Consider the following 13,553-nt stretch of genomic DNA (forward strand, 5'->3'; position numbering starts at 1 on the left):
TTTTTAAATGAAAATAATCCCTCCATGCTGTAAAATGAGTTAGATGATACTGGAGTGATTCAGCCACATGTTTGAACTGAAGATTAATCAGAGAGCTCCACCTTACTAATTGCCAGGATTGGTTATTTAGGTTTATTAAACCCTGGAAATTTAAATCTGTGTCCTTGAAACCGTCTTCGGTAGACTGCAGTTTCTTGGTGGAAATGCTCAGCCATGGTGTTCACTGCTTATTTTACTCATGATGTGTCTTCCAGGCTATAAAATACCATATGGAAAAGTCAACAAGCTTAAAAAACAAACTTGATTTTAACTGGAGGGGCTCTTTAATGAAGTGTCCATCATGAATATTAGTTAAATGTGACTGGTCCGACACCTTTGTACATAAATGTCACTGGCTTAAAACCCATCGGCTAAGCATAGCTGCCACTGAGGACTGACTCCAGGTAATGAACTCCTGGCTCTCATAATTGGGGAAAACCTCACTGATGAAGCTGTTGCAGAGGCCAGGCACTGATTTGCCAAGAGATGAAACCTGTGAGGTTAATCAAGTTATATGGTTATACTTTGTTTGTGCGCATAAAAATTGTATCAATTTCTCCTCAAGTATTCATGCATGCAGTGGAAAAATGTGCTCAGTTTAATTTATGTATCTTTCTGACGTGCAGTCCTGAAGTGAAGGCCGTTGCTGGACCCAGTGGCTCCCACCCACCCACCCACCCACCCACCCACCAACCACACTGGCCTGGCTCCAGCACGGTAATGACCTCTACACAAACCAAGCAGAAACTGTTTATACAAGTATTTGCCAAAAAGAGAGTAAGCCGAGTATTAACACCTCCCTCCATTCATTACACACTGTACATTTATAAAGACAAAACCACCCACCTCAAAAGGACCACAATCCTCAGATGCCCAAGCAAAATGATTTAGTTTACTCTTGTTTGTTTGTTAGTTTTTTCATTTGCTGCACATCAGTGTTGGATTTTTTTTCTTTATTCATCCTAATGGGGCCATATTATGCAAAAATATATTTTTTAATGTTTGTGAACATAGTCATGTGTTCCCAGTGTGTTAAAAGACTCACTAAATTAAAACATAACCTAGCTCTCTTAAAAATTTCTAGAATTTACAAACCTTTTTCAGTGGTTCTATCTTCTTTTATAGGCCCTTTTCTCTTCTGGTGGAGAAGGAGGCCAAAGTCTTCTTTCTCCTCACTGTGGTCCCAAGTTCATCATAGGTGTCTTTGACAACATCTATCCATCCACAAACACACATTCACACCTTTGAATTATCAGTTAACTTCAGCGTGTTTCTGGACTGTGGGAAGAAGCTGGAGAACCTGGAGAAAACCCCTGCAGCACATGGAGAACATGTTAACTGCACACAGAAAGATCCCAGGTCCAGACCAGGATGCAAACCTCTTTGACAACGTGTAATCCCAAATTTCTCCTTTGTTTTGTACACATTTGTGCTTATACAAAAAGATGTAACTAACAAACTATTATTGCTGTGCTTTGTATAAAATAGACTAACTTTAAATTTCAGGTTTCTTCAGAGCCACAAGAATTGTACCTTTGGATGTAAACTGTTTGTGACTCACAGTTGTCGTGTGTCCATCTAACTGTCAAACTAAAAGCGAACTTTGTTGCATTTTTTTTCTTTTTAAAGAGAGAAAATTGGACACATTTCCATTATCTGCTTTGGCGCAAATCAACTCGGCTGCATAGTATCATCAGTAGGTGGCAGTAGAGGCTCTGTTACACATAAACGGTAGACATTGAGTAAAAGAACCTGGCAACAATTGTATTCTTTCACGTTGGCTGGTATCGGACATGTTTCCTGCTGTCTGGAGACAAACTCAAATTGATCATGTGAGCTACCTGTTCTTTATGTCAGAACTTACTTGAAAAATATGTTTTCATCCACATTATGTGTAGTAATCGTTTTGAGAAAAAGTTTAAAAAAAAAAAAAAAAAGCAAAAACACCTCAAGTGAACATAATTTCTTTTTTGTGAAAGTGGGGAATGTATTTTGGATTGTGCCAGTTCCATTAACTTTCTTGAATTTAAAATATATGTCAAAATATATTATGGAATGTTACGTTTCCCAAGCAGGACCCCAGGAAAATACCCAGAACCCCAAACTTTATTAAAGTATCAAAAGGAAAACCGTAACAAAACAAAGAACCCCAACACAAATAAACCAAACAAAAGGTCACAAAATGGGTTCGGAAAGGTGATAGAGGTAGATTGCCTCTATCACCCACTAAGCCAGCCAAAATGGCTGGAAGAATTATAATAAACAAAACCAAACAAAAGGAGGGGAGGGTGAAATAAGTGTACTTAGGGTGTAAACACAATTCAAAGGGGCTTTATTTCTCACAAGAGAGCTTTTTGACACCCGCTCTCAAACGAACAGAGAAATATGATGTGCAGTTCTCTGAAGTCGGAGCCCATCTGAACAGCTCAAGAGTCTGTCTTTTAAAGGAGTGTCACCAATCACTCCAGCAGGTGCGTCGGATGCAGCAGCTGTAGCCACTCAGCCTAATCAACCAGTGTCCCAACAGTGATCACATAGACACATATGGAAAAACAACAAAACAACACAAATTTGCAGTCACAAAGCCACAAAACAAGTTTGAAATGGCCAAAAATACAAGACACAAAACTCAAGTGAACTGATCAATGTGTTTTAAGCATTATTTCCTTCACTGTGGTCACTCATGAATTAAAAAGTCCCCTCACAAACATATGGCCACCAAAACTGGGCAAGACACCACACAAACTCATAACAATGTACAGTGCTATGCAAAAGTATTTGACAGAAATCTTCTATTTTTGCACGTTTCTCACACTTAAATATTCCAGATCATCAAACTAATATTTACATATATTGAATATTATACAGAGTTAACCAACAAAATGCAAAATGCCCTTTTAAAATTATGGTTTATTGAAGATTTATTGAAAATCAATATTACCCTTGTTAAAAAGTAATTGCCTCCCTAAACCTAATAACTGGTTGGTCCCCTGGCAGCAACAACCACAGTTAAATGTTTGTTACACTTTGTAATCAGTCTTTTACATCACCATAGAATAATTTTGACCCACTCTTCTCTGCAGAATAGATTTAATTCAGTCACATTAGATGGTTTTTGACTATGAACTGCCCTTTAAGGTCTTGCCAAAGTATCTAAATTGGATTGACTGGATGGACTCCAAAACCTTAATTTTGTTCTGTTTTTGCAACTCAGAGGCGGACTTGCTTGTGTGCTTCGGGTCATTGTCATTGCTTTAGCTTTAGGTCATGAACTGATGGGTGTATATTGTCAAGCAGGATTCTCTGACAGAGAGTAGAATTCATGGCTCCATCAATTACGACATGTTGTCTCGATCCTGTAGAAGCAAAGCAACCCTAAACAATCACACTACCACCACCATATTTCACTGTTCGTATCATGTACTTCTTGTGGAAAGCAGTATTAGATTTACACCAGATGTAACGGACCCGTGTTTTCCGAAAAACTTCCACCTTTTAATCATCAGTCCACAGGATGTTATCTCAAAAGTCTTGGCACTCATCCAAATATTATTCTTGTCCAATGCCAGACGAGCTTTTATGTTCCTTTTAGTCAGGAGTGGCTTGACTCTTGCAACTTTCCCATGGATGCCATTTTCTCCTTGTGTCTTCCTTCCGCAGATGGACTTTAATTGAGGCCAGTGAGGTCTGCAGATCTTTTGATGTTTGTCGTGGTTCTTTTGTAACTATTGGATTAGATATCAATGCTCTTGGAGAACTAGTGGTAGGTCGGACACTCCCGGAGAAGTTCACCACTGTTCCATATTTTCTCAATTTCTGAATAATGTCTCTCACTGTGGTTCTCTGGAGTCCCAGAGCCTCAGCAATGGCTTTGTAACCCTCCAGACTGATAAATGTCAGTGGTTTTGTTTCACATCTGTTCTTGAATGTCTTTAGAACGTGGCATCATGCGCTTCTTTCTGAAACCCTTTAGCTACTTCACAATGCCAGACAGGTTCAATTTAGTGATGTTTAGATTCAGCAAGCCTGGCAGTAATCATATGCGAGTGTGACTGGTGAAAGTGAACCCAATTGCCAAATGAATTTGGTCATTTGGTTAATTGGTAGTAGCACATCGGGCAAGATGGAGCTGGACAGTATTTTTTTTTCCGCAAAAAATAAACTCATCATCTATAAACTACATTTTGTGCTTTCTTGGGTTGTCTTTGTCATATATCAAAATTTGTTTTAAGATCTGAAATATTTAACTGCGGCAAATATGCAAAAATAGAAGATTTCTGTAGAGGGGCAAATGCTTTTGAAGTTATTTTGGTCCAACTACTACATATATAGTATGTAGCAGTTGGACCAAAATAACTGCTTAATGCTACAAGAAATCCACACAATTGTGTGAAAATACTACCTTCTATTTTTTACCATTTATTCAAAGAGTTATTTTTTGGAATGTAATCGTGATTGACTCAGTTTATCTCAATATGAATGAATCTTGTACATATAAAGTTGTTGAATATCATGCAAAACCTGCCTGATTTCATCACATAGATCTTGGAAACATGAAATGATAATTTGCAAAGTACGTTTTACACTTTAGTAAATGTAAGAGGCAGCCATTTTACTTCTGTTGAGTGTAGTTTTAATTGGTTATGCAGAACATCTAACCTAACATAGGAGCAGTTGAGGCACTGAACAGACAAGTTACAGTCACCAGTTAACCTGAATGTGGAAAGAAGCTATAGAACTCCCACACAAGCACAGGAAGAATTCTTCCACACATTGCTTCCACACTCAGCTGCATCTTGGCAGCAGGAGGAGTTGTTGGTGTAGCTCAGACGCTAAGGCTGGCATATCAGGCAGAGGACGATCATCAATATTTAATGGACGTATTAGTTGCCTGATTGAGTTCACTGACTCTGTTCCACATAAACATTATAAAATGAGTTTGATTTGTCAAAATGAAAAAGGGTCAAAATAATTTTTTCAGTTTATGCAGTTATTTTTGCCTCAAAATGTGGGGTAAAACGAAGTAGATCTGTGCTCCCTCCTGTTTTCAGATCTTGTACCTGATAAGTTCTGCTGGGCAAACTCCCAGAATACCTCAGCACCCTTCTCACTTTCAGTTCTAGTAGTCATCGTCTGCGCACCTCCAAATTGTCACTTTTGAATGTTTCCTGGACTCTAACAGACTGTGGTAAAACAGCATTTCCGTATCATGCACCAATAGTCATGGAGTAATCTCTTAAACTAGAAACATTCATATCCATTAATGAGTTTAAAAATATCATAAAGAATACAATGAAGGAGGAATGTCCTTGAATAGCTGTCAACCTATTTTATTGTTTTACTGTTTATTGTTTATTTGTGTATCATGTGTTTATTTTATATAATTTTTACATTTTGTATGGCTGCTACCTTGGTCTGGTCCCCCTGTAAAAGAGATCTCTAATCTCAAAGGGACTTTCTGTTTAAGTAAAGGTAAATAAACTGTGCTGAAAAATAAATTACCATAAAGACAGCAACAGAAATTAAGCAATAGTTCCAACTTTATTGATTTGATGATTATTGTTATTATAATCATTGCTTATATAACAGACAAATAAAACCCCACCCCATGACCGATGATTTCCAAATGATATGTTCAACAAGGTCACATGTCACAGCCCAAATACTCTCATGCTTATTATTATTAAATTATTATTACCAAAGTCAAATAACCAAGTGAATCAGAACAATGAGCATTTTATACCAGAATGTACTAGATACTGAACCCACACAAAAAATCCATAGTTGCTGGCTTAGTACAGTAATTTTCCTGCTTTAGTCAGTTAGCTGTATATTGTACACTAAGCATCATACAACAGGACTTCATACTATGCAACTTAAAAATAAAACCTTCCATTAGTACATGTGAAAAGGCCAAAGCTGCTCACTTTGTGCTGCTCATGTGTATGTTATTAAAAGAAAAAAGAAAAAAATTACCATCCTTTAAAAAATTCGATCATTTGTTTATTATGTAACTTCTCAATAGTTTGATATTCATATGTTCCAGGATGGGCTCCAGTTTTTAGGTTTTTGTATTTACGTTGTTCAAAGTAATGGTTCCAGTTTCCATCACTGTCTGCTCCAAACCCAAAAACATTTACCTGGAAAAACAGAAAATACATATTGAATCTCAGAGCAGATAAATAATTAGAACATGGCACAGACGGACGGACGGACGGACGGACAGATAGAGACAACAACATTAAAATATCTTTCTGATCATCAATGAAATGTTTAGCACACCAGCTCACCTACGATGCTGCTCAAGCATGCACAACTACTCTGCCCTACACAATGAAAAATTGTAAAGTCTACAAGGGTTGGGCTTGTTGTGGTGCACAAATGCTCCATCAGATCAAGATCTACAGAGCTGGGAGACTAAATGAACACCTTGGGCTCTTTGTCATGTTCCTCATGCAATTCTGAGGAAGACCTTGTGACGTGATGAGGTTCATTGTCCTGCTAGGGAAGCGCTCTCCTGATTGGTCTAATTTTTAGGTGGATGCTACGTGTCAAAGTAGCATCCACATGAATGCCAGTACCAAAGGTTTCCCAGTAGAACATTGCATTGTAATGAGGTGATCAGTGTTATTAACTTCATCTGTCAGCGGTTTTACTGCTGTGGCTGATCAGAGTCTAGACAGATAGATCTCAGTACATATGTTCATATCAGTATCTATCAATAGCACACCACCTACCTCATCACAAATCTGCAAGCTGAGTGCAAAAGTCAGAAAGCCAGTGGATGGATAGTAGCCCCTCTTTCCCAGCCAAGCGTCATGAACATACCTCATGAAAGCTGGATTGAGGATCATCACCTGATAGGAACCAGACAAACTGTAGCCTTTGATCTGACAATTAAAACCATTCCTTTCTGCAAAGAATGCGCAATACATTTTATCACCCAGGTGTCTATGAAACATCAGTTTCATGCAAGGCAATTTAAAACGCTTACCAGATCCTTGTTAGCTATCTTCCTTGAGTTCACAGCGCTGTCTTCCCTGTTGGAGGTAAAGCTCATTCTTCAATTCAGTTTAATTTTATTTCAACAGCACTAAATCAAGACATAACTAAACTCAGGGAACTTTACATAGGTAAAGACCTAACAGTATGACAGAGAGAAACCCAACAATTACACCTTAAGTGAGCACTTAGTGACAAAGTGCACTAAGAACAGGAAGAGACCTCAGTAAGGATGGCCACCTGCCTCGTCTGGTTGGGGTAAGAGGACAGAAGGAATAGATGAACAGTGAGAAACAACAAATAAGCAACACTGAACAGGTAGATGTAGCCAATAACCGCAGATAAAAACACATGCATCTCTGCAGCATGTGACATATGACATATGACAGTTGCTCACAGTGAGGCTACATGTGTAGGAGCTTAGTTAAAGTAGTTGTGTTCTTATGTACTGTAAATGGCAGTAAAATCAAAAGGTGGTTTTGAAGATGCTGTGTGTCAAAACAAGGTTGAGTGTGTGAATAAATCAGTAAGAAACAGTGAGAAAAACCAACTAAGTTACCTTGGAGAAGCTATTGATAACTGAAGTGAACACGCACTACTGTACTTTTTCACAGAGTCAGCTAAAGCTCCTTATAGATGTTGTTCAGCAGATTACGTCAACATTTCAAGTCTGTCCAACAGGGTTATATTTACCCATCTAAGTTTTAGCTCCAAATATGGATCCCAATACTGACTTTTATTTTTATTTTTTTTTACAGTCAACAGACATACAGTGGATACAGACAGTAGTAGAGTCTGACCTACTCTGGATCAAGTTTCTTGAGGAGCCACAGAAAGTCACTTATCTTGAATGGGAAAAACATAAGATAAGTGGTGTTTGCTAGCCAAGGAGCACTCTCCGGATAGAAGACATGATGGGTTGTTTTGGTCCCAACATCTGCTTCATAGCCAGTGGTACGACCACGGTTGATTCTAAACAGCACAGATGTATACATATTTAATATCATGCCATTATAGCACAATTATATAGTTGAAGTTCAAGGTAAATTTTGAGGAACAATAACTCTGAGAGGTCATAGTGTCAACATGAAGCGACATGAGTACATTTTGCTGAATTTATCTCAGTGTCAACATAAAATACATTTTAAAGGCAGCTGCTATGTTTGTTTTGTTTTTTAGTAAGGATGTGATTCTACAGTGAGGGACTTCTATGAATGTTGAATTAAATGATTGTTTACCTTATTACAATATCATGAAAATCTATCAGAGGTCCATAATGTGATCCCTTCAAATTAGCAGAATTCCCCACCACAGCACAAGTCCTGCAGCGGTCAGGGCTGGCTTCTAAAACATCTGGAACAGGTGGGAATATCTGAAAAAGCTTGTCCACTGTTGCACTGAAGAAAGTGAAGTTGCGTTTTTCCCCCTGTAATCGCTGGAAAGCACAACACAAGGAAGATGTCACTGTACGATTTACCACATAGCAGTTCAACCTACCAGAGATGTGGTGTTTAAACTTACAGTCCTTAAAGGAGAATTCTGTTAATTTCAACCTGATGCATCTCCCATTAATTAATGTCTATTGTGGCTCTGTGGGTGATGCTCACTTTTCACTCTCCACCTCCACTGTAGAGATTCATGGAAATGAGGAGATGCACAGAGCAGCTCGTGAAAGGTGTTTATCAAGGTCATTAGTATGAGCTCCCTGCAGCTTTCCAGAGAGACGATTTTTATATGAATTGTTTTAGACATTTGTTTTCTGTTTGACAGAAATTATGAATTAAACAGACACTTAGCAGCTCACCAAATCACAGTCATATCCATCTGCCTACATCTGACTTTCACTGTGAGGATACAGGCAGAAACAAAACAGGACGTCCTGATAGTGCTGTGTCTTGTGCTCACTGCACCGCTCTCATAGATGTGAGTAATCCCAGCTGTGAAACTGCAACTTATGAACCTTTGATAAGTATTCTGGAGATGATGTTTCACCTCCCAAAATCAACTGGAGAAGATTGAACTCTCTCGGTCCTCCACGTAGTCAGTAAAAGCTAAAACAGTTGGAAAAATGTCTGTGTCAACAAAAATATTTGCTTGCTTTTTAATCAGACTCTCCTGCAAAGAGCTCATGATTATTACCCCTTGATAAATCAGCAACTGCCATTTCCCCCAGATGACCACACTGTCTCTGCCCAGATCTCATCACGCCTTGCAGATATGTTGACCTTGATGAAAAAATGCAACCTTCAACTCAACCTCTCCAAGACTGAGCTTCTTGTCATCCCAGCCCATCCCTCTATACAACAAGAAGTCAACATGCAGCTTGGATCAACCCAACTCAAACCCACAAAGTCTGCCAGAAACCTTGGTGTCATGATTGATGACCAACTAACCATCAAGGCTCATGTGGCCTCTGTTGTTCGGTCGCGTCGATTCGCACTGTACAGCATCAGGAAGAGCAGAACCTTCCTGTCTGAACATGCAGCACAGCTCCTAGTACAGGCTCTCTTAATATCATGCTTCGACTGCTGAAACTCCTTACTGCCAGGCCTCCAGAACACAGCAGCACGTCTGGTTTTCAACCAGTCCAAAACAACACGTCACCCAGCTATTCAGATTGCTTCACTGGCTTCCAGTTGCTAAAATACTAAAACTCTGACACTTGCATTCAAACCTACAATGAAAACAGCTCTCTCCTACCTGAACTCTCTTATTCAGGTCTACACTCCCTCCTGCTCACTACGCTCAGCCAACAGGCCCCAATACAACAATTTGCAAAGTCTCTCTCAGTCTTTAAGAAAAGACTAAAAACCCAGCTCTTCACTGAACACCATTGCATTTTACAGATTGTAAAGAAAAAAAATCCTATTGCGCCTGCACTGCCTGTACATGTTTTATGGCTTTTATCTAGGTTGTTTTCTCCTGACTAGATCCTTGCTTGTGTTGTATCTACTCTCAGATGTACGTCACTTTGAATAAAAGCGTCTGCTAAATTAAACTGTAAAACTGGAGATGAAGAGTCCAAATTCAGAATGACACTTTGAGCCACATTAATGGGAAATGTGCCGGGATAAAATAAACCAGAATCCGTCTTTATTTTTCCTTTCCTGGTTTTAACACTTTCTCACTGTCTGTTTTTTTCTCTTATTTCAGTTAGTGGTGAAGTCCACTCTTCCAAAGATGGATTCAAGTGGCCTAACTACACAAAAGATTGCAGCATAGAATCTGGTATTTTCATTGTAATCTTCTTTGAAATGATCTCAAACAACTCAAACATTTCTCGCAGCTGCTGCTCCACCTTGCTGCAAAACTGTTATAAAATTTTAATTATGTTACGACTAAATGCTCTTTATGATTTCAAACTACTGTAAAACTGTGTGACTGTGAACTCATATAACCCAATATATATGACTGCTATATAACCCAATGTACTCATTAAATTTCCATGATCTAACTTTGACCATGAAATATAACAAGTTGATCCTGTAAGCAGCCGGTTGAAACTGGCTGCTCAGAAACTGATAATACCATTGTAACTTGTTTATGTGCCTGCTTAAAAACGAAATTCTTTCCACCTATTGTCAGTCACTCGTTCAGACTCTGCTCTGTTCAAGTGATTCCTTGCGCAAGTAAAACTTTGCTCTGACTTGAGAGACGACTCTGAGTATTTATTTGGAGAAGTCGGGACTCCACTGAAGAATTTTCCTGACAAAAACACACGGTGACTTTCATTATGAAGCACTCAGGTGAAATTCCTGTAGAGATTTTACTGCAGGACCAGCCAGAGTACCTAAAACAGAAAGAGAACAATTGTGTTGTGCCATTAAAGTTTATTGACATTTACCTTCCACCAGTTGAAATCGTCCTCTGAGGTTCTATGTTGTTTTGACAAAAAAGGTGTAGGAGACTCCTTGATAAGGTCTGTTAAGCATGGATCCCCCTCTTTCAAACATTTGTGACAGGCACAAAGGCTCAGCTCCCGAGGGCTGAGGATATACACGGCGAAATTCCACAACGAGTTGGAAAAAAATGGAATTACTGTGATGCACACGAGGAAAATGAAAACCCTGGTGGTGAATTTGTGACGCATCTTGGATGGTGGCTTGAATGGAGAAAGTGTCCCGTCTGTGGATGCAACGAGCAGGGAAATATTCAGGTTTCAATACACACCTTATGAAATACTGTCCCTCATCTGGGTGCCAGCATCCTCTGACATTTATGTTACAGTTACAGCTTTCATTTCCAAGCAGCCACGTTGGCAGTTCATGTCAGTAAGCTGACCTGTTATTTGCATCTGCAATTGACTGCAAATATCTAATTTCATGAATGTTTATTTTATGAATAAAATAGCATGACAACAAGCAGAACAACAAACATCACCCTCTTGGTAATCAAAATTACTTGTTTGTTTACTTCATGTGGCATTTTATTAGTATTATGAGTCTGGGGGAATAATCTAAAATGGAGTTGTAGATCAATAATGAAAATTTTCAAAGTGGATTTTGCTGCAATGTTTGCTTTCCTGTTGTGTAAAATTACCCATGTTCCAAATGTTGTTTTAATTGATCCATTTGATGCAGCAGTTCGAATACACAAATACAAATGCCAAAATAATGTCTCTATGACAAAGATTATCGGAAACTGACAAACTAATAATGGATTTAAAAAGAGAAGACACTGGAAAATCCAATGCATGAAGCCCTATCAGATTTAAATAACTGAATAAAATTGAATAAAAATGGGTGAGAAATTTCAATAATTTGAGAGATTATACATGGATCAGTGTGACATTTAAGAATGGGAGCATTAAAGCACAATATTTCACTTTATTTAATTACTTAATTTACAGAAAGCAGCAATATTGGGCTGGATGCTCATATGCGAACTCTTCAACCCAGGAGAGTAGCTATGCAGTGATATCTATGCTGTTCTTGTTTGACACTGACATACTGGTGATTTATTAAGACAGGATAAGAAAGATACATTTTATTGACCCCGTGGTGAACTTTCCCCACTGTGGGATCAGTAAAGTGTATCTTATCTTATCTTATCTTATCTTAATAAATCGCCAGTATGTCAGCGTCGAACAAGAACAGCATAGATATCACTACATAGCTACTCTCCTGGATTGAGGATTTTACATATGAGTATTCAGCCAAATTCACTGTAATCCAGATTAATTACACTACCAGTCAAAAGTCTGGGCACAGCTTCTCATTCAGTGTTTTTTATTTAATTATTTTGTCCATTGTAGATTAATACTAAAGACATCAAATCTATAAATGAATACATATGGAATTATGTTGTAAACAAAAAAGTGTTAATCTTCAGTATTAATCTACAATATAGAAAATAATACAAATAAATAAAAAGCACTGAATGGGAAGGTGTGTCCGAACTTGTGACTGGTATCGTATAAATTTCCATCATCATTTGAAATGTGTTAGATTTTGTCTTACCTGGCAAGAGATGAACTAAAGTTCCAGCAGACGAGAGAAAAGAATGAAGCTGTGAGAAAGTACAACTGGTGAGCTGTTCAAAGTTTGCTGATGACACTACTGTGGCTGGCCTCATCATGGGGAGTGGTGAAACAGCGTACGGGGAGGAGATACAGGAGTTGGCAGGGTGGGGTTTCAGGAACATCCTGGAGCTGAACACAGAAGAAGACCAAAGAGATGGTCATTGATTTCAGGAGGCATAGAGGGGACCATGCTCCACTATCCATTAACGGGGGGTGTGTGGAGAGAGTGACCCCCTTTAAGTTCCTGGGGACCCACTGATCTGAGGACCTCATCTGGACAGCCAACGCAGGAGAACTGGTTAAAGGGCACAGCAGAGACTCCACTTCCTTCGGGTGCTGAGGAGGAACCACCTGGAGGAAAGACTGCAGGTGTCCTTCTATAGGGCCACCATAGAATCTATGCTAGCATACTGTGTGGCTGTCTGTTTTGCAGTCTGCTCCGAAGCAGACGGGAAGACTCTGCAGAGGGTTATCAGGACAGCAGAGAAAATCACTGACTGCCCTCTGCCTTTGATTTAATTTAGCCCCTGCATTGTATCTTGCCTCTTTTGCATATATTGTAATTCTAAATATCGTCTTGTTTTATATGTACATTTGATTTTATTATTTATTGTTCTTTAATTTATCAATGCACCGTCCAGTGGCAGCTATTTATATTTTTGTCACGCAACCATGTATGATGACAATAAAGCTATTCTATTCTATTCTATTCTATTCTATTCTATTCTATTCTATTCTATTCTATTCTATTCTATTCTATTCAAAACAAAGGTTAACAGGGGTTGTCATCTAAGCCAAACATATGTCACAGAAGTATTGTGGCAGTGCAGAAAGGGCAACTGTAGAAATGTGGTAGCACCGCAATTTATTTATTTATTTTTTTTAAAGAAATAATTACATTAGGTTTTTAAAGTGATTTTTAACTGATTTGTTGTGTATGTCTTTTGACCAAAACTTAAATGAAAATCCTTCAAATTTTGCAGAAAGATTC

The 13,553-nt window shown here is 38.5% G+C and overlaps 1 protein-coding gene across 1 annotated transcript; it reads right to left on the reverse strand.

Moving 5' to 3' along the window:
- Positions 1-6,040: 6,040 nt before the first annotated feature.
- On the reverse strand, positions 6,041-12,604 carry LOC111564284 (CMP-N-acetylneuraminate-beta-galactosamide-alpha-2,3-sialyltransferase 1-like). Its single transcript, XM_035945190.2, has 7 exons — positions 12,501-12,604; positions 10,886-11,166; positions 8,280-8,476; positions 7,846-8,013; positions 7,034-7,079; positions 6,868-6,896; positions 6,041-6,179 (listed from the first exon to the last, which is right to left on the reverse strand). Exons 2-7 carry the CDS (start codon positions 11,129-11,131, stop codon positions 6,176-6,178), a joined length of 690 nt encoding a protein of 229 aa, XP_035801083.1. The 5' UTR covers positions 11,132-11,166; positions 12,501-12,604; the 3' UTR covers positions 6,041-6,175.
- Between the last annotated feature and the right edge of the window lie 949 nt (positions 12,605-13,553).

Source organism: Amphiprion ocellaris, chromosome 15, assembly GCF_022539595.1.
Source record: "Amphiprion ocellaris isolate individual 3 ecotype Okinawa chromosome 15, ASM2253959v1, whole genome shotgun sequence".
Taxonomy (NCBI): domain Eukaryota; kingdom Metazoa; phylum Chordata; class Actinopteri; family Pomacentridae; genus Amphiprion; species Amphiprion ocellaris.

Excerpts from the sequence above, each read along its gene's own strand:
- LOC111564284 (XM_035945190.2), bottom strand. The coding sequence starts at position 11,131 with ATGCGTCACAAATTCACCACCAGGGTTTTCATTTTCCTCGTGTGCATC. Across the intron at positions 8,477-10,885 it reads ACGATTTCAACTGGTGGAAG|CGATTACAGGGGGAAAAACG; the intron begins GTAAATGTCAAT and ends TGTGCTTTCCAG. Across the intron at positions 6,897-7,033 it reads AGATAGCTAACAAGGATCTG|GTGATGATCCTCAATCCAGC; the intron begins GTAAGCGTTTTA and ends GGTTCCTATCAG.